Below are 22,528 nucleotides of genomic sequence, written 5' to 3' on the forward strand. Positions count from 1 at the left end.
CTTCAGTGTTGTGTACATCCTCATCCTCACAGAGTATTAATTTGTCCCCGCTGGAATCCACAACCACAGGTCCCTCTGTACGTTCTGGAGGCTGGTCTCCCTGGAAGAGTTGATAATTCATTTTATGAACGTCATCTTCTCCACATTTTGTGGAAGAAACCTCCTACGCCTTTCGCTGACAAGGTTCCCGGCTGCACTAAACACTCTTTTGGAGTACACACTGGAGGGGGGGCAACTCAGGTAAAATAGAGCCAGTTTCTACAGGGACCTCCAAATTGCTTCATTTTCCTGCCAGTACAGGTACGGACTGTCTGACATGCCTACTTGGATGCTGTTACCGATGTAATCCTTTAACAGACAGACGCACGCTTGTCGCTGCTGCTTTAAGGATGCAGGTGCGGCTACAGCCCACACATTTCACAAAGACAGAAAAAAAAGAAGAATATTTTTATTGTTTGTGGAGCGCACTTTGAGGGTTACACCACCCTTTAACAGACAGACGCACGCTTGTCGCTGCTGCTTTGAGGACAGTATCATATGCAGTGACAGTAGACTTGTCAGAAATTGTTGGCACGTCCTTCAGTCCGGACCAGATGTCCAAACCGGCCCTTGACTTATGACACAGGCGCACGCTTGGAGCTGCTACTGTTTTGATGCACGTGCGGCTACATCGCACACAAGTCACAAACACATAAAAAAAATAGTTTTTTATTTTTTGGAGCTCATTGAGGGTTACACCACCCTTTAACAGACAGATGCACGCTTGTCGCTGCTGCTTTGAGGATGCAAGTGCGGCTACAGCCCACACAATTCACAAAGACAGAAAAAAAAGAAGAATATTTTTATTGTTTGTGGAGCGCACTTTGAGGGTTACACCACCCTTTAACAGACAGACGCACGCTTGTCGCTGCTGCTTTGAGGATGCAGGTGGAATCTAGACGGGATTTGGAACCGGGGACACACTACCTCCATCAATTGTCTAAATCCCACTGCATTAATGGCGGATACCGGACGCACGTCTAACACCAACATAGCAGTCAAGGCCTCAGTTATACGTTTTGCTTCAGGATGACTGCTGTCGTACTTCATCCTCATCGCTAGGGACTGTTGGAGGGTCAATTGTTTAGTAAAAGTAGTGGTGTTCCTACTTCCTCTCTGGGATGATGAACAACTCCCAGCAGCAGCAACAGCACTAGGAGGAAGTGGTTCTTGATCTTTCCCTATTTTATTTTTATCGGAGAAAGTTTGGTCCTCCATTTATGTTATATTGATATATACGTGCGGCTAAGGCGCACACAAACACAGAAAATAATTTTTTATTTTTGTTGGAGAGTAGTGCACTTTGTGGGTTACACCACCCTTTAAGAAATGAGCCAGCCGGCTCTTTACTTATGGGATACAGGCGCACGCTTGGCGCTGCTCCTTTGTTGATGCACGTGCAGCCACAGTGCACACAATTCACAAACACAGAAAATATTTTTTTATTTGGTTTGGAGTTTACTTTGGGGGTTACAGCACCCTTTAACGGTCAAGCCAGCCGGCCCTTTACTTATGACACAGGCGCACGCTTGGCACTACTTTGTTGATGCACATGCGGCTACTGCGCACACAATTCACAAACACAGAAAATATTTTTTTTTTTGGTTTGGACTGGAGTGTACTTTGGGGGTTACAGCACCCTTTAACGGTCAAGCCAGCCGGCCCTTTACTTATGACACAGGCGCACGCTTGGCACTACTTTGTTGATGCACGTGCGGCTACTGCGCACACAATTCACAAACACAGAAATTTTTTTTTTTTTTGGTTTGGACTGGAGTGTACTTTGGGGGTTACAGCACCCTTTAACGGTCAAGCCAGCCGGCCCTTTACTTATGACACAGGCGCACGCTTGGCACTATTTTGTTGATGCACGTGCGGCTACTGCGCACACAATTCACAAACACAGAAAATATTTTTTATTTTTTTAGCACTTGGGGGGAGCACCCCTGATGGACAGAGCACCCCCTGGACAACACTACAGCACCCCTTTAGTACTGGGACACTGCACAGGACTTTGGAGTGGACACAGCCCCTATGGAGAACTGACTGCACAACACAGTCCAGACAGCCCCTATGGACTTTGAAGTAGTGGACACAGCCCCTATTAACAACAGCAGCACAACACAGTCCAGCCAGCCCCTATGGACTTTGAAGTAGTGGACACAGCCCCTATTAACAACAGCAGCACAGCACAACACAGCCAGCCCCTATGGACTTTGAAGTAGTGGACACAGCCCCTATGGACAACAGCAGCGCAGCACAGCACAACACTACTCTGCACTACACTACACAGCCCAGCCAGCCCTAACTCCCACCCTCCCTCTTCACTGTCCACAGCCGAATGAGAAAATGGCGGGTACCTTATATAGGATCCAAAACCCGCGAGACCCGGAAGGCGGGATGATGACGTTTTGCCTCGATTTCAGATCCGAGTCAGGCGGGAAAAGTCGAGCCTGACTCGGATCTGCCTCGTATCGGGGGGGCTCGGGGGGATTCGCATTTCAGAAATCCGAACCCGCTCACCCCTATCCTAAACCTAACCGTAATACTTACCATCGGGATGTCAGTGGTTCTGGATTCTGGAGCTGGGATTCAGACTTGTGTCGGGATTCTGTCTGCTGGCATCCTGACCGCCGGAATGCCAACTGTATCCCCTGTAATCACGCGAGATCTGTTTTCCAACTACTTGAAGTCATGCTGCACTCTACTGTTGAATGCGCTTAGAATGCTACTGGCCCTAGGTAGGGACTTGCATACAAAATAAGAGATGATTTAAATCACAATTGTACTGTACAAGGGGGATCGGTATGAAATAAATCCCGACGCCGGAAGACCGGCAGTGAAGATCCCGACAGGTAAGTATTTTAACTATTACTAACCCTACCCCCCCCACCCTCCCATAGGGGTACCTAACCCTAACCTCCTCCCCAAGTGCCTAACTCTTACCCCCCCCTGTAAGTGCCTAAACCTAACCCCCCCCTTCCCCGCAGCCTAAACCTAAGTCTCCCGGGGGGCGCCTAACCCTACCTCCCCCTGATGTTGCCTGACGCTAACCCCCCCTTACCCTAGCCTAACCCACCTGGGGGGGTGCCTAACCCTAACTCCCCCCGGGAGCCCCCCACGGCTGTCCGCTCCCTCCGCCCGGCTTACCTTCGTTTGGTATGCCGGGTGTCGGGCTCCCGGCGTAGGTAAAATGACAGGCGTCGGGATTTCAACGCCTGTCATTAGACCCTTGCCGGGTTAGATAGCCGGGAAGCCGGCGGTCGATATTTCGACCGTCTGCTTCCTGACTGCATCCCGTACAAGGTTCATGTACTAAGGTGCTGTAAATTACTAGTGTCAGCAGCTTTGTTCATTCATTCATTAAGTGTAGTATTATTATTATTTCCCTCACGTTCTTGGCGGTCCGCTTGTCAATTGCAAACTTTTATGAACCTAAAAACATCATAGAATGGATGTTGTAAGAGCCGTCCCGTCCTAATCTGGAAGTTGCTTCTGGAAATTGTACTAGTAATAAACATACTGGTATTTATTCAATGTCTTCTAGATGTATTTATTATATATTTTGGAGTTTTGCAGAAGTTTATATCTAACTTTTCTGTAACACTTCAGATGACACGGATGCAGAATCTGGGGAGTTGCAGGGCTGTAACCTTCTGCGGGAAGGAAAGAAATGTTTACACAATCTCAGCATTTGTTGAAAACCCCCAACGTTTATTCTTTTCTGTTGTCTCATTTTGGACAAAACTTCTTTTGAACATGTTTCAGACACCAAAACACGGCTAACCACTAGCCTCGGGCAGTGAGCGCAAACCCTTGGTCAGTTAAATGAATTCAACCTTTCCAAATGAGCAGCTGTCCTGCAGGGCAGGAGCCAGAGATTTGTACGCTTAAATTCGAAATACCACAAGCCCACAGTGATTCATTGATTAGGAGCAGTTGCTGCCTATCTGGAAGCAAGATACAGTGGCTTATATTAGTACACATCATTTACATGACAGGGGTGGATTGGGATGAAAAACCAGCACGGGAAATTTCCGGAAGAACCCTACGGGGGGTGGGGTCATTCAGCTCAGGCAGGATGGCCCTACTGCCGCATTTAATGGCTTACTGTGATCGCTGGTCCTGTATATGCTGGAATTATGACACATAATAACCAGGTTTAATATGCATCATACAAAGTTTAAGTGCTAATTATGCCCTATCCATGGACTGGCCACACTCTAAATCAAGCATTTGGAAACCCCCCCCTCTAGAAATCCTGCATTTGCCATTGGGCGCTGAAAGGGAGAATGGATTTGGGAGCTGTGGTGAGCCACCGAGGGAAGCGTGTGGCACAGCTTATGTGCCAACCCAGTGGGAACTGTCCCGTGCTGCCGGTGGCCCAATCATGCCCTGGTGCCTGACAAAATACTGCATTATTATCTATTTTCAAATAAAGGCAATCTTATTATTAAATCTTTTATTCAGCGCACACATATTCAGCAGGGGTTGGGGACGGGATTCCAGTGCTTGGGATCTCGACGGTTAGGATACCGACGCTTGTTGGTCAATATCCTAACCCTCTCCCTAACCCTCATCCTCCCTCCCCGGAGCCTCAACTTAACCTCCCCCTCCCCGCACCCTAAACCTAACCCTCCCCCTAGTGCCTAACTCAAACCCTCACCCCAGTACTTACCGTCGGGATGCCATTGCCGGGAATTCTGATAGGTGTTTGGATATTGGCGTTGGCATCCCGTACGGCTGTGTTTTTACTGGATTCCTTCAGCAACGCTTTTGCAGAGATTATTTAGTTCCTCACATCAGTCCCTGCCAATTAACCTACCAGTATGTCTATGAAATGTGGGCGCTAACCGTGACACCAGGAAGGAACCCAAGCAAACACGGGATAACATAAAAACTCTTTGGTCAGAAATGTAACACTGTTCTTTGGTTGTGATGGAGTAATGCTAAACACTACTCCAACCATGCTGTCATATACTACTCAACTCCAAGAGTGTATAAAACAGTCAGTCATCTGCCTGCAACCAGCCCTCATTTTGGGGGCCTTACAATTAGGGGTGTGCGCCGGCCACTTTTCGTGTTTTGGATCTGGATCTTTCTTCGTGTTTTGGATCTGGATTGGTTTTGCCAAAACCACCCTTCCGTGTTCTGGGTTCTGGGTTTTGTGTTTTGGATCTGTATTTTTTTGAAAAAAAGCATAAAAACAGCTAAAATCACAGAATTTGTAGGTTTTTCTGCTCCTATGCTATTATTAACCTCAATAACCTTAATTTCCACTCATTTCCAGTCTATTCTGAACACCTCACACCTTCACAATAGTGTTTTTATGTCCAAAAGGTTGCACCGAGGTAGCTGGATGACTATGCTAAGCGACACGAGTGGGCGGCACAAACACGTGACCCATCTAGGCGTGATACTGCAGTGGCAGACAGGATGGCAGTTTGAAAAACTAGGCCCCAAACTGTACATAATGCAAAGAAAAAAAAGAGGTGCAAGATGGAATTGTCCTTGGGCCCTCCCACCCACCCTTATGTTGTATAAACAGGACATGCACACTTTAACAAAGCAATAATTTCAGCGCCAGGGTCTGCCACACAACTGTGGCTGAAATGATTGGTTCGTTTGGGCCCCCACAAAACAAGCTGGCAATTAATGTGTCCCTGCACAAACTGGCTCTACGGAGGCAAGATGTCATCCTCATCCTCCTCATCCACCGATTCCTCACCCTCTTCAGTGTGTACATCCTCATCCTCACAAAGTATTAACTCATCCCCACTTGAATCCACCACCACAGGTCCCTCTGTACGTTCTGGAGGCTGGTCTCCCTGGAAGAGCTGATAATTCATTTTGATGAACATCATCTTCTCCACATTCTGTGGAAGCAACCTCCTACGCCTTTCGCTGACAAGGTTCCCGGCTGCACTAGACACTCTTTCGGAGTACACACTGGAGGGGGGGCAACTCAGGTAAAATAGAGCCAGTTTGTACAGGGGCCTCCAAATTGCCTCTTTTTCCTGCCAGTACAGGTATGGACTGTCTGACATGCCTACTTGGATGCTGTCACCGATGTAATCCTCCACCATTCTGTCAATGGTGACAGTATCATATGCAGTGACAGTAGACATGTCAGAAATTGTTGCCAGGTCCTTCAGTCCGGACCAGATGTCCAAACTTGGTCCTGCCTGCCCTGCATCACCGCCAGCGGGTTGCTTAGGATACCTAAGTTTTTTCCTGGCAGCCCCAGTTGCAGGAGAAAATGAAGAAGGAGCTGTTGACGTGTCACGTTCCGCTTCAGCTGACAGTGTGTTCACCAGCAGGTCTTTGCACCTCTGCAGGCTTGTGTCGGCCGGAAGAGAGACACCACATAGGCTTTAAACCTAGGATCGAGCACGGTGGCCAAAATGTAGTGGTCTGATTTCAACAGATTGACCACCCTGGAATCCTGGCAAAGCGAATGAAGGGCTTCATCCACAAGTCCCACATGCCGAGCGGAATCGCTCCATCTTAGCTCCTCCTTCACTTTCTCCAGCTGCTTCTGCAAAAGCCTGATGAGGGGAATGACCTGCCTCAAGCTGGCAGTGTCTGAACTGACTTCACGTGTGGCAAGTTCAAAGGGCTGGAGAACCTTGCACAACACGGAAATCATTCTCCACTGCGCTTGAGTCAGGTGCATACCCCCTCCTTTTGCTATGTCATAGGTGGATGTATAGGCTTGAATGGCCTTTTGCTGCTCCTCCATCCTCTGAAGCATATAGAGGGTTGAGTTCCACCGCGTCACAACCTCTTGCTTCAGGTGATGGCGGGGCAGGTTCAAGAGTGTTTGCTGGCGCTCCAGTCTTCGGCACGCAGTCGCTGAATGGCGAAAGTGGCCTGAAATTTTTCGGGCCACCCAAAGCGTCTCCTGCACGCCCCTGTCGCTTTTCAGAAAATTCTGCACCACCAAGTTTATTGTGTGAGCAAAACATGGGACGTGCTGGAATTTGCCCAGATGTAATGCCCGCACAATATTGGTGGCGTTGTCAGATATCACAAATCCCCAGGAGAGTCTAAGTGGGGTAAGCCACTGGGCGATGATTTCCCTCAGTTTCTCTAAGAGGTTGTCGGCGGTGTGCCTCTTACTGAAACCGGTGATACACAGCGTAGCCTGCCTTGGAACGAGCTGGCGTTTCTGAGATGCTGCGACTGGTGATGCTGCTGCTGTTGCTGCGTAAGGTGATACATCTACCCAGTGGGCTGTCACAGTCATATAGTCCTTAGTCTGCCCTGTTCCACTTGTCCACATGTCCGTGGTTAAGTGGACATTGGGTACAACGGCATTTTTCAGGACACTGAGGACACTTTTTCTGACGTTTCTGTACAGTCCCGGTATCTCCTGCCTAGTGAAGTGGAATCTAGATGGGATTTGGAACCGGGGACACACTACCTCTAGCAAATGTCTAAATCCCACTGCACTAATGGCGGATACCGGACGCACGTCTAACACCAACATAGCAGTCAAGGCCTCAGTTATACGTTTTGCTTCAGGATGACTGCTGTCGTACTTCATCCTCCTCGCTAAGGACTGTTGGAGGGTCAATTGTTTAGTAAAAGTAGTGGTGTTCCTACTTCCTCTCTGGGATGATGAACGACTCCCAGCAGCAGCAGCGGCAGCAGGAGGCGTAGCAATGCAGGATCCTCCGGAGGAATCCGGGATAGGAGAGTCAGTCATGTCAGTGACATGGCCTGCAGGACTACTTCCGATCCTGACTAAGGAGGAAATTGACGAGGAGGGAGTTGACGGTGTGGTTTGCAGGCGCTTGGATACAACAGGACAACGGGATTTAGGTGTCCCTGGACTGCTTACGGTCTTAGCCAAAGTTTCTGAACTTGACAGTAACTTATTATGAACGTGCTGCAGGTGCCGTATAAGGGAGGATGTTCCTAGGTGGTTAACGTCCCTACTCCTACTTATTCCACCTTTACATAAGGTACATATGGCAAGACAGTTGTTGTCCGGATTTGGATAGAAATATTGCCAGACCAAAGAGGTGGAATGTTTGGTCTTCTGCCCAGGCATGACCGTGATGGGCTTTTTCATCCCACGGACAACAACTGTCTCCCCCGGAGCCTGATTTAAACAAACCACATCACCATCAGAATCCTCCTCGCCAACTTCCTCCTCAGCGCCAGCTACACCAGTATCCTCATCCTGTTGTACTTCAACAGTGACATCTTCAATTTGCATATCAGCAAGTGGACTGTGGGTGCTCCTTTCAGCACTTGCAGGGGGCGTGCAAATGGTGGAAAGAGCCACCTCTTCCCGTCAAGTGCTGGGAAGGTCAGGCATCACAACCACCACCACACTTGGACTCTCCTTGGGGATTTGTGATATCTTCTTAGAAAGCACAGTTCTTCGCTGTGCTTTTGCCAGCTTAACTCTTTTGATTTTTTTAGTGGGAGGAGGGCTTCCATCGTCATGTGAAGCTGAACCACTAGTCATGAACATTCTAGGGATCGACCTTAGCCGTTCCTTGCCACTCCGTGTCGTAAATGGCATATTGGCAAGTTTACGTTTCTCTTCAGCTGATTTAAATGTTTTTTTCAAGGTCATTTTCCTGAACTTTGTCATTTGGGATTGTATGTGCCCTCTATTATGACATTGGGCATCGACCTTGGCAGACGACGTTGATGGCATGTTATCGTCTATGTCATGACTAGTGGCAGCAGCTTCAGCACTAGGAGGAAGTGGTTCTTGATCTTTCTCTATTTTATTTTTATCGGAGAAAGTTTGGTCCTCCATTTATGTTATATCGATTTGATATATACGTGCGGCTAAACACAGAAAATATTTCTTTATTGTTGCTGGAGAGTAGTGCACTTTGTGGGTTACACCAGCCTTTAAGAAATGAGCCAGCCGGCTTTTTACTTATGGGACACAGGCGCACGCTTGGCGCTGCTCCTTTGTTGATGCACGTGCGGCTACTGCGCACACAATTCACAAACACAGAAAATAATTTTTTTTTTGGTTTGGACTGGAGTGTACTTTGGGGGTTACAGCACCCTTTAACGGTCAAGCCAGCCGGCCCTTTACTTATGACACAGGCGCACGCTTGGCACTACTTTGTTGATGCACGTGCGGCTACTGCGCACACAATTCACAAACACAGAAAATAATTTTTTTTTTGGTTTGGACTGGAGTGTACTTTGGGGGTTACAGCACCCTTTAATGGTCAAGCCAGCCGGCCCTTTACTTATGACACAGGCGCACGCTTGGCACTACTTTGTTGATGCACGTGCGGCTACTGCGCACACAATTCACAAACACAGAAAAAATATTATTTTTTTAGCACTTGGGGGGAGCACCCCTGATGGACAGAGCACCCCCTGGACAACACTACAGCACCCCTTTAGGACTGGGACACTGCACAGGACTTTGGAGTGGACACAGCCCCTATGGAGAACTGACTGCACAACACAGTCCAGCCAGCCCCTATGGACTTTGAAGTAGTGGACACAGCCCCTATTAACAACAGCAGCACAGCACAACACAGCCAGCCCCTATGGACTTTGAAGTAGTGGACAACAGCAGCACAGCGCAGCACAGCACAGCACAACACTACTCTGCACTACACTTCACTACACTACACAGCCCAGCCAGCCCTAACTCCCACCCTCCCTTTTCACTGTCCACAGCCGAGTGAGAAAATGGCGCCGACGCGGGTACCTTATATAGGTTCCAAAACCCGCGAGACTCGGAAGGCGGGATGATGACGTTTTGCCTCGATTTCAGATCCGAGTCAGGCGGGAAAAGTCGAGCCTGACTCGGATCGGGGGGGCTCGGGGGGGTTCGGATTTCAAAAATCCGAACCCGCTCACCCCTACTTACAATGTGTAATATACACTAGCATGTCAATCTAGTTTAATTGGCTAATTACGTGTCAATTAGTGAAGGCTTGCAAAGTGTTCTGTGGATTGTCCATAAAGGCTGAACCTGTTGAGATCCATAAACTAAGACAGCCTTAACGCTGGTGTACACCAGTGTAATTGTATATACCAGCTTGGCATAGAACGTTCCACAGGATGGGTGTGGAATGTAACATACCTCCTCCAGCTTAAAACTAATTATCTACTCGTTAAAGTGACTTGGGCTCTGTAAGGTATTATAGTCCGGGACCTTTACCCTTCTCTAATTTTACCGTCCTGCCAGCTCTTTCCAGGGGCGATGTTCCTTTGCTGAACTTAGAACTCAAGGGAAATATGTTTTTCTGTAAATCCATATTTTTTCAATATGATGGGAGGATTGGAATGTAACCGGCAGTAGGACCATTGTATAGCCTACCTAATGGTGCACATGATCCTAATTTATCCCAGTATGATTGCAGGAGTAACAAGGAAGGAGGCTTCCTGGCGAAGCACCTGGTTCCCATCATCCATTAAAATAATACACATAAACACAGACAGGCGTTTAATATGTGCACCTAGATGTTTACGTTGATGTGATTATCTATCAGTTCCTGAGTAATCAGATTATGCTAAACGTTGCGTTGTTCATTTTATTTGTGCCTAGCTCGTAGAGTATAAGTACAGGTTATTTAATAGGACATATTGTTTGAGTTTTTGTCTCTGTTTAATTTTCCATTAAAGCAGGGATATCCTCCAGTGCTGAGATCTCATTTTAATTTGAGCAGGCATCGGTAGCCTGTTTTACCTTACAGTGATATATCTCAAGATGTATGAGATTGGGTTCTTGTTATCTAGCAGTGTGAAAATGTGTTGTCCAAGGAACACTGCCCATCAACAGAATGGAATTGTCCCTGTTGCCTACACACACTGAATTGTCCTATTTGTTTGGTATACCTCAGATTAAAATACCTGCTGATTTGTTATAGATAAAATACTCTTTCTCAGATTAAGGTTAATGTGTGGCCCTTTTGAAGATCAGAGGCCACCCAAATGCCCTTGGAGAGCATCAGGTTTCCCCTCACTGTCCTAAACTGGGTACACACTGAGTCGACTCACAGCGGAACGAATGCCCTTGAACGGGGATTGCCCTTCCACACTTGAACTAGTTAAGCTGGGTACACACTGGAGCGATGTTGGGACAATTTGCCGTTTCGTAACAACAAATTGCCTACGTCGCTCAGTGTTTGCGCTCAATATGTGCGCTCCCCTGGTTGCCTGCGATGTGATGTGCTGTGCATCAAACCTGACAAAATCACTAACGACCTATGGTAAGCTAACGAAGGACGGGACAGTGATCGTTCCGTCGTTCATTACCTCGTTCAAGGGCATTCATTCTGATGTCACAACGTATGTTGTCTCAGCGTGTACCCAGCTTTAATGAACGACTGAACGGCCGCCGGAGTGCGTTTATTGAGCGTACACACTGAGCGTTGTAGGCAATTTGTCATTACGAAATGGCAAATCAGCCCGACTTCTCTCCAGTGTGTACCCAGCTCTAGTGTCTGTGAACATTTAGATTGTAAGCGCCTCTGAACCAGGAGTTGATGTGCCTGAAATTAATTTATTGGATTGTACATCGCCAATCCTGCAACATGACCCCCTGTACCAGGTTCAAAATGCTCTGCTCATCAATTAATTTGGTTAACACAGGTGACTACAATCTATTTAATAATTGAGATTGACTGGCCTGTCTCCTTCATGCACAGTGGGAGCCAGGGCACTTGCCGTGACCCCTTGCCGCTGAGAAGACGCTCGTGGTCGGGTGAGTGGGTAAAGTATGAGCGTTGTAAATAAACTGGGAAATCCGGGAGCAGAGCATTTTGGACCTAGTGGAAAGGGTCATTCTGAAGGGTCTGATTATATCGCTGCAGAATATATTGAAGTTACAGGATAACTCTGCAGGATGTTATAGTTGAAGCATTTTATGGAATTCTTAGGTTACAGCTTTCCTGCTCTATTTATTATTATTTATTACCAGTTATATATATATAGCGCACACATATTCCGCAGCGCTTTACAGAGAATATTTGGCCATTCACATCAGTCCCTGCCCCAGTGGAGCTTACACTCTGTTCCTTATCACATGCGCACACACACACGGGTTAATTTGTGTTGGGGGTCAATTAACCTAGCAGTATATTTTTGGAGAGTGGGAGGAAACCCACACAAGCATAGGGAGAATATACAAACTTCACACAGTTAGGGCCATGGTGGGAATCGAACCCATGACCTCAGTGCTGTGATGCAGTAATGCTAATCATTACACCATCTATGCTGTCCTATGATCATTACAGTTATACAGTGGTCCACGTGAGCCGCTCTACAGTTGACAGACCAACACTTTTCTCCTCTCACTATCTTACCATTTGGTGATCAGTTTTCACAATCAACATGTCTCCAATGCTGAGTTATTTACAAAGCTCTCAGTGCATTTTGGTCTAAGTGACACTTATATAACAGTAAGAGACTGCAAGGTGGAAGTTAATTCACTTGAAAATTATGTCCTGTCAAACTTTATTTAGCAGCTTCCCCTGTGTGTGTGTGTGTGTGTGTGTGTGTGTGTGTGTGTGTGTGTGTGTGTGTGTTGCTTCCTAACACTATTTTGTAAAATACGACGACACATTCAGTGCTATCACTTTGCACGTTTGTAGTTTCGTATTTCATTAAATGCTGTTAAAATTTATCTAAAATTAGGACTAAAATGTATTAACCTATGAAATACCCTCCAGTGTACATTTACCATACGCCACCTATAAAATCCCACTGCATATGTACATAATGTTTTTACAAAGGTCGATATCATTAAATCCTGGCTATAAAGAATTAGCTTTTACCTAGTCACACCCCAAGATCATCTCAGGCATTATAAAAGGAAAATGGCAGCAAGGCACCGTCCACAACTTATGCGGTTGCAGAAAGTAGCTTTATATCAATATAGAATTTACAGAAACAATCACTATTAAGTTGAGGTTTAGAGCAATAAAAGACGTTATTTTTATGCGGTCTGCTCTAGTAAAAGGAAAAAATGGGTTTCTTCTTTTTCACAGAGGAAATTCCTGGGGCCCTGGTAAGAGGCCGTTGGCAGGTATTCATAAGGAATTAATGTTGGTTGTGTTTTTTTTTTGTAATAGTTTGAAATTTTTTAACCTGTACCGCAGTAGGAAATGTTTGGCTGGCATGTTATACATGGGGTGTAGGTGGTGTTTGAGAAAACAAAATATCACACTTTCTCCAGTACACACTGTATTTAGTAACATTTCCCATGTATTTTTTTTCTGCCTGTGATATAATATGAATATATCTGTGGAAAAGGACCATGGGGGATATGTATCTAACCTTCTGAAGAGAGAAATTAGAGGTATTGCCCTAAGCAACAATCAGATTCCAGCTACCATTTATTTAATATGTTCTATACCATAATAGCTAGGATCTGATTGGTTGCTATGGGTCACACTCCATTTGTCCACTCTCCACAGTGGTTGGTCATTTTCTGCCCTAGTTAATTTTATGCCCTGTACAGTAATAGTGCTCTAGTTCCTTTTAGGCCCCATAGAAGTGCCCTAGTTCACATTATACCAAACAGTGCCACCATTTCATATTATGCTACATTGTTTTTCCCCCAGTTCACAATATGCCACTTTGTAGTGCTGCCAGCACACATTATGCCACACAGGGGGCAGAGACCATCCAGCTCCTATCTGAGGGAGATGCTTTCTAATGCAAGAAATTCCACTTTGAGTAGAGATCTTCTCTAATGCTGGGCTAACTGATTAGCTCAGCTGTGTCTGTGAGCGTGAGACAGGAGGATGGGAGATGGATCATATCAGTGTGGAGCTTGACGGAGAGAGAGCCAGTGACAAGTCCCCCTTTTCAGGCCCGGTCAATGCGCTGGACCCAACTGCTTAGCAGGCAGTTTCGGGAACTTAGTAGATAACTATATGAACTGGTACGGGCCCCATAAACCTCCGGGCCCCATAACAATGGCACCCCCTGCACCCACTATAGCTACGCCCATGTGCTAATGGTCTCATCATGTCCCTGCCCACTCAGTGTGCACTGAGGTGGATGTAGCTTAGTGACACGAGTTGCATTACCACGGCATGTCCCCATTCACCTTGCATGCAAGTAAGTGTCCTTGTGGAAGAATTGCCTGCTGTCTCAGGGGTTGAAGACATCTTCTAATACAGGAGACTTACAGACCTACTTTATAAGAATAAGCAACTATGGTCTTAGGCCTCTTCCTTAGGGGGTGTATATTGGAGGACACTGATGATCCCAGTGCAACTATGGAACCTGTCTAGAGGTGCAGTTTAGTGGTTGGGAATAGGATGAGTAACTTTTTAATATTAGTGCCAACATTATTCTATATTGAATACTTGACCTGGTGATAAAGTGGATTTGGCAGGGATGTGGATTATTGGATTGAGATCTGGCTCTGATGGCAATTACACCATCTTAGATGGAAATCTCTGAGATCCCAATAATTGTTTTTGGTCCGATACACATAGAAAATTGCAGCCACCAGGGTATAAATGGCTCTGTTGGCCGGTGAAATCAATGTGCATGGGCACTGTAAGATCCCCTACATAAGTGTAGGAGTAGTGAACAATCCATGAAGATGGATTGTGTATAACCTGCTAAATATGAAATATCTTTGTGCAAGTCGCCATCTCAGGCTTCCTTGAATACATATAGAATGTGAGCGACTTATGAGGCTTGTCTCAACAGCAACAGAAACAATCTATATGGTTACTGCAAGGTTGAAGGAGGAATAACAGACATGCCAAGCTTTGCTATTTGAGCTTTTTGTGCTATATAAACATCAGAGCAGTGGGGTGTACTCCATCACACATTACTTTTGAAGAAAGCTGTAATGGAAGGCCCGGGTTAGTTTGAGTAGTACGTTTTACGTTCATGTTTAATATTTCATGGAAATAGTGTTGTCCTTTTAAATGGTGGTTGCCACAGGTTAGATCAGCATAAATTCACTTTCAGGATCTCTAAGGTGGCCAAATGAAACACAGGTGAAGCAATATAACCGCAGGAGACTTAACACTTCATAATTTAAATTCCTGTTTGGGATGTCCCTTTCCAAGCATGATGGCATCAACACAGTATTAAACCATCCAAGGTGTTTTACTGGTGGTCTTGGATTTTTTTTCCCCCCTGGCTCCTGCCAGAAACGCATCTGTTTTAAGTTTCTTGGTGCTACCCCAGAAAGAATCATACACATTGAAAGTCTGTTTGTTCTATGAAGCAATGTTAATGACTCAACATTACCCAAAGCTTCACTATGCCAAGATGTAAAGCATTAAAGCATAACAGTAGTCTAATAGGCTTCTAATCAGATATATGAATCACTGGCTTCCCAAGAAGTTGTTTTATTTATTTAATTTTTTTGTCTTAAAGTTATAACCTATTTATGTATCTGTTCAATACTAGAGGTAACAAGTTATACTGGGGAATCTGAATCGTACACATCTGGATAGCCCCTGTAAAATGAATTAGCATTTTATTTATAGGTTTTGTTGCTAAAACAATGTTCTCCTTTGTTCCAGGTATCTAAACCATGTACGGGCCGCTTCCCCACAGGATCTAGCTGGAGGCTATACTTCCTCCCTTGCATGCCACAGGGCACTGCAGGATGCTTTCAGCGGGCTGTTCTGGCTGCCACATTAACTCCCATACCCCAGTCTGGATGGAACGCACGCTGGCACCGGACCAGCATCTAGCACAAGCCAATCTGGTAAAATTACTGCCATGTGCACCATACCTAGGCTGCTGTGCACGTTAATAAAGACAGCTGTGTTTGACGGGAAGTGTTTTTTCGGAGAGAAAGAGAGAACAGCCTTAATTCCAATACATTTATTTTGCTTCTATAACACCGCCGACAGCAACTGAAACAACAAGTCACGTCTGATGGAAGCAATGAATAATTCCATTTATATCACTGGGATTTCTCTAAGAAGTTGTACATTTTTCTGTTTATTTTTAAATAAAGCCAAGTTTTATTAGTTTGTGGATTTCCGTTTATTTTACAGGGCTTTGTTGAATAAATATTTGTAGAGCATTAGACACCGAGGGTCTGATTCCGAGTAGTACGTAATGGCGATTATTTTCGCAGAACGAGCGATTGCTCGCTATTGCGCCTGAGAGAATGCCGCACTGTGCAGCGATAGCTTTGCGATTATTCTTGCACATAGGAACCACTCGCATAGTGAGTGACAGCTAGTCAGCGTTTGGAGGTGGAAACTGGGGGTTGGTCAGAAAAACGCCTATCTGACCATTTAAACGCTGTTTCATGGGCGTGCATAAATTAGCCATCGCGTTCTCCTTCACAGCATGAGCGCGCTCTGCGTGTCAGGAGAGCCGCACTGTTTGCAGCTAGTTAGATTTGCCTTACATGTTGCGTGACTGCCTGATACGTGCTGATGTTTACGCTGTTGCTTGTAATCGGTCGGATATAAGAAGGCAGCAGTGGGCGTCCCTATGCTCGGCTGTGCCTTGGAAGGCATTAGCATATTTTAACAACTGCGATCCGTGAGGATGGCGAGCGTTTGCATTAGCGTGCACTCGGAATCGGGCCTAGAGTGAGCTGCATTGCTTGAACGCGAAGCACTTTGTTGTCACTATTGCAGAGCGTTTTATTGGGGTTTTTTTGCTATACAGCAGAGGGAGAGCACTATTCACCAATTCTATTAGAGGGCGTGTAATTACTCTTATGGATAAACAGAGATATTCATTATCCGCTCCTGTATGGCAGAGGAAGGGACCCTGTGGTTAGCCTCCGACCCCGTAGCACACACAACCCGAGACCACCAACATATTCCGTAGACAGTTGTCACCTCGTGTGCTGCTTCCCTCAGCTGTGCTTTGTAGATTTCTAGCTGGATGTCTTTAGGTGTGCGGAGGGGAGCAGCCTGGCCCCGCACTGTGCTGGGGTGACGGAGCGTGCCCACAGAGAGGGCTCTGAGTGCCCCCTCTGTCATACGCGTGCCATAGGATCGCCACCACTGGGCTAGGGGAAAGGTGAGGTTAGGGTTAGGCACCCCCTCCCCCCCCGGGAGGATAGGTTTAGGGTACGGGGAGGGGGGGGTTAGGTTTAGGCACCCCTGGGGGGAGGTTAGGCTTAGACACAATTAAGGGGGTGTTTGGGGGTTAATACTTACCCTGTCGGTATCTCCATCTGCCGGCCTTCCGGCGTCAGTATTTCATCCGCTGGGCTTAGGTCCGGCAGTATAACATACCAATTCCTCCCCAGACAGACTTAAGCTGAGTACACAACCATACGATATATTGCCCGATCTTGCGATCCGAGATGGATTGCAACAACCATCGTATAGTGTGTACCCACAATTAAATTACAACTCTATGCTCGATTCAGACCCGCTCGCTAGATGCATTCGCACGCAGTGAAAGTATGCAAATCCGCGATCGCACAGCAAGGCATTAGCACGCCCACTATGTCTTGGCGTGCGATCACAGACGCCCACCAGCCTGTCTTAAGATGCCCACTTATGCACGTCATCTCCAAGATGTGTATGCAACCATCGGTAACATCGAGTACCATCGGAAGCGATCGCAGCACTTGTGGCTGACCATACCCTACCGCAAGCACTGCAAGTGTGCTTCAGTGTGAATTTCAACCATGTGACGTATACTATGACGCTGTGTCTTCATTATGCACACCTCTTTAAACGGCGTTAAGATGCTCAGGCACATCTGTGTTCGCACCGCCACTCTCCCGTTTCCATAGATCAACCCGTCAGCACCCACAAATGGCATGTCCTGTCACTCATTCTAGCATGCTGTCTATGCGCAGCGGGCAAACTCTTCCAGATTGCATGGACTAGTTTGGCACACGCACTGCGATGCCTGCGCAGATTGCAAACATCGGTGGCCTGCCTAGCGAGCGGGTCTGAATCGGGCTCCTCTGTTCAATCTTTTTAATAAGCATTTGACGGAACAGGAATTTCAGATGCACGTGGAAATGTTTAATTGTATCTCATTTTGTTTCCAGTTGTGTTTAACATGCAGAGATGTAGAGAAAGTAGAATAAGAATTAAAAAGAAAGCCGTACAATTTTCGTTAAATGCAGGGAAAAAATGAAATGTGTACGGTCTCCTATGGTACAACAGGGATGTAGTTAATAGACCAGCGGACTAAATGCAGCCGGTCTATATCCCGACTGCTAAAGCCCGACGGTGGACTTAAGATGGGCATTGAAATCCCGACGTCGGAAGACAGACAGACGCTGGACGGAACGAGGTAAGTCTGGGCGTCTTATATTAGCACTTAGCCGCGTTTTAGGGACTCCCAGGGGGAATTAGGGTTAGGCTAAGGGAAGGGGGGGTTAGGGTCAGGCACCCCCCCAGATTAGGTTTAGAGTGCGGGAAGGGGGATTAGGTTTAAGAACCCCTGGGGGGACTTAGAGTTAGGCACTACCCCAGGAGTTTTAGGGTTAAGCACCACTAAAGGAGGGTTAAGTGGGGGAGAGGGGAGGGTTAGAGTACTTACCAGCACTAGTCGGCATCTTGTCCTGTCGGGCTTCTCCTGTCAGGATTTGATCCGGCGGCTAAATAGCTGCCGGTATTTCATACCTATTCCGGGGGCACAACTATGGGGCATTATATGATTTGGGGCATAACTATATTGTAGAACACGAACTGGGGCATAACGATGGGGAAAACCTCAGTATTCAGGTTAATTTGACGTGTTGGCACTTTGCGATAAATAAGTGGGTTTTGGGTTGCAGTTTGGGCACTTGGTCTCTAAAAGGTTCGCCATCACTGCCCTATGGCATTGTTTCCCAAATTCCAATCCTCCAGGCATCTTAACAGTCCATACTATAATCAATAAATGCAGGTTTAGCAGCTCTGTAATCTACATTCCGTTCCCCTATATCAGTCTCTCTTCACTAGGATTCATGCACAAATGTCTATGTTCAAGAAGACATATTCCAATATTACTGTCCATCACAGCATTTACATGGAAACTTCTTTCTTCAGTCACAAATCGGACCTAAAATCCAAACTGACACCAATCTCTTATATTAGTTACAATTCACAGTATCATGTGAGCCAGTGGTTCTTATGGGCTCCCGCACTACAATTTTGGACCATACTATGAATGACCACACTTTATATTTAGTTTTGTGACCCATAGCAAATAGCAAGATTTTGACTTTCATTGTGTAAATTATGCTGGAAATTATTTTCTGTGCTCATGGAACTATTGCTAAATATGCCTATGGTTGAGGTAATTGCACTTAACACCATGGGCCAGATGTACTAAGCTCTGAAAAGTGATAAACTCTGCTTCCAACTTTCATTTTTCAAACACAGCCTGTAACATGATAGTTGAGAGCTGAGTGGCTGGTCATTTATCACTTTTCATAGCTTAGTACATCTCCCCCATGTGTGTTAAAGTCCTGTTAGAGTATATAGCAAAGAAAAAATATGTAATAATAAAGAATCATACAACTGGCCCGCAATGAATATGTTACCTTCATAGAGTACATCCTGCAAAATGTAGGGGTCTATTTACTAAGCAGTGTTAGGAGACGAGAGTGATAAGAAAGTGATAAGGTCCCAGCCAATCAGCTCCCAACTGTCGTTTTTCAAACAACCTGTGAGATGGCAGTTGGGAGCTGATTTCCTGGCACCTTATCACTTTCTTACCACTTTTCACTCTCTCTCCTAACACTGCTTAGTACATAGACCCCTAAGGTTTCTTTCTGCTTCAAAGAAAGAAAAAAAAGTTTAAAAATGTCATCTGTATAAATGTATTTGTGTCTAGTAATATAAAAATGATGCTGTATTAGTATCTTGTTTATACGCACGTGAACTTGCCAGTTACATAATATATGTTAGTCCTTGCTCACATTTGTGTACTAACTGCCCTCCACCAGCAGTTACAATAATATCTGTATGCATTTGACACACTGTTAATGTAAATTTAAAAAGATACATAGACGGTCGCTGGTTTAACAACCTGTCCTCAGCCTTTACCAGCAGTGCACATTGTATGGCTTAATAGCTGTTTCAACTAATGTGAATGTAGTGGCTGCAGAAACTGGGACTGGATGATGGAATCAAATCTAAATAGGTCCAGGACAGTTCAGTCCTATATACGCTTAGAGGGTTGTGGGATGGTGGGCTTCCTCACTACCACAGAGAGATAAAGAGATTATGGTATACAGAGAACAGTCCTTCAGGGATGATAGCGTTATATGATAATACTTCCATGGACCAGTCCCAGCAAGGAAGATGTAAGAGGCGGCGGGGGGGAATGCTTCCACAAGTGTCTGTTATTGCGGGCCTGGGCGCTATTCTACGCTACTGTGCATTTGTGTGTTAAGAACAATTGTTTTTTTTTTTATTATTATTTCCCTAATGGAATTTATGTATAATACAGAATAATACCCCCATATAAAATACATGGTTACGAAACACCTCTAATATCCCTATTTACATTCTGTATATATTTAGTCCATTGGTTACTATCACATTGCTCAGGAAGTACCTATAGATACAAAGTGCTGGTTATGAGTAATGGAGGACAAGATAAATATACTACTAAAAAAAATAAATAAATCATAAGTTGGATAAAACTAGTAGAAACCTGTCATTTGTACTGTCCTTCCATTATCGGTCTGTGGGCCTGATTCAGCAAGGAATGCGATCGCGACAGCAAGTGTGTACGCAGTTCTACTGCTATATTATGCAAATGACTGTGATCGCAGCACAGCATAAAGACGCCCGCTACCCTTTACTCACATCCGTAATACCTTGCAAGTCTGAAAACATCGGTAGCATCGGAGCCTCACGCAGAATTAAGGCAGGTCAGCCCTCACTCACAAACTGATAAACTTCTTGTCGGTATCTAGAGCTCAGGCTGCGTATACAGTCGCAGGGGGTTAATTATGCACATCCCTGTAACAGCGTTCAAACGCACTGGCACGCCTGCGTCCTCTCCACCACCCCTCATCACCACCCACAAACAGCACTTCCTGCCAATCGCTCTGCGATGGGTCTGCGTACACACTGTCATATCATTCCCCATCGCAGGGGATACTTCGCGAAAATTGTCAGACTGCGTGCGTCTTAGCCCTTACGACCCATCAGGCCCTGTGTCTTACAAGCTTTCCTCCATTGTGTTTCTCACATCACCTTACCGCTCCTATCACAAGTCCCATTAATATATTCCCACATTACCAAGCCTCTGTCTCCCACAGTACCCACACACTAAGGTACATGTCAGGTGTTTTACGACCGTGTTTCCCCGATAATAAGACACTGGTTTTTTTTTTTGTTTTATTTTGGTCAAAAAAACTCCATAGGCTTATTTTCAGGGTAGGGCTTAATTTAATTAACATTGATAGCAATTTCAATAAACAGGTAAGTGCTTTTAGCCCCATCATGCCCTCAGTCCTGCTTTTTTCCCCATCATGCCCTCAGTCCTGCTTTTATCCCCATCATGCCCTCAGTCCTGCTTTTATCCCCATCATGCCCTCAGTCCTGCTTTTATCCCCATCATGCCCTCAGTCCTGCTATTATCCCCATCATGCCCTCAGTCCTGCTATTATCCCCATCATGCCCTCAGTCCTGCTGTTATCCCCATCATGCCCTCAGTCCTGCTTTTATCCCCATCATGTCCTCAGTCCTGCTATTATCCCCACCATGCTCTCAGTCCTGCTATTATCCCCATCATGCCCTCAGTCCTGCTATTATCCCCATCATGCCCTCAGTCCTGCTGTTATCCCCATCATGTCCTCAGTCCTGCTATTATCCCCATCATGCCCTCAGTCCTGCTGTTATCCCCATCACGCCCTCAGTCCTGCTTTTATCCCCATCACGCCCTCAGTCCTGCTGTTATTCCCATCACGCCCTCAGTCCTGCTGTTATCCCCATCACGCCCTCAGTCCTGCTGTTATCCCCATCACGCCCTCAGTGCTGCTTTTATCCACATCATGCCCTCAGTCCTGCTGTTATCCCCATCATGGCCTCAGTCCTGCTGTTATCCCCATCATGGCCTCAGTCCTGCTTTTATCCCCATCATGCCCTCAGTCCTGCTATTATCCCCATCATGCCCTCAGTCCTGCTGTTATCCCCATCATGCCCTCAGTCCTGCTGTTATCCCCATCATGCCCTCAGTCCTGCTGTTATCCCCATCATGCCCTCAGTCCTGCTGTTATCCCCATCACGCCCTCAGTCCTGCTTTTATCCCCATCACGCCCTCAGTCCTGCTGTTATCCCCATCGTGCCCTCAGTCCTGCTGTTATCCCCATCGTGCCCTCAGTCCTGCTGTTATCCCCATCGTGCCCTCAGTCCTGCTTTTATCCCCATCATGGCCTCAGTCCTGCTGTTATCCCCATCATGCCCTCAGTCCTGCTATTATCCCCATCATGCCCTCAGTCCTGCTGTTATCCCCATCATGCCCTCAGTCCTGCTGTTATAGTCCTGCTTTTATCCCCATCATGCCCTCAGTCCTGCTTTTATCCCCAACATGCCCTCAGTCCTGCTGTTATCCCCATCACGCCCTC

The 22,528-nt window shown here is 46.2% G+C and overlaps 1 protein-coding gene across 1 annotated transcript in view; it reads left to right on the forward strand.

Moving 5' to 3' along the window:
• The window catches only part of MNAT1 (MNAT1 component of CDK activating kinase), a 216,797-nt gene extending 200,799 nt beyond the window's left edge, over window positions 1-15,998 (forward strand). Inside the window, exon 8 of the mRNA XM_088473767.1 lies at window positions 15,543-15,998. Coding sequence (XP_088329893.1) covers window positions 15,543-15,663 — 121 coding nt within the window. The 3' untranslated portion in view covers window positions 15,664-15,998. The remainder of the gene's footprint in view (window positions 1-15,542) is intronic.
• Window positions 15,999-22,528: the final 6,530 nt, after the last annotated feature.

The sequence above is a fragment of the Taudactylus pleione genome, unplaced genomic scaffold, assembly GCF_031769625.1.
Source record: "Taudactylus pleione unplaced genomic scaffold, aTauple2 ptg000139l, whole genome shotgun sequence".
NCBI lineage: Eukaryota > Metazoa > Chordata > Amphibia > Anura > Myobatrachidae > Taudactylus > Taudactylus pleione.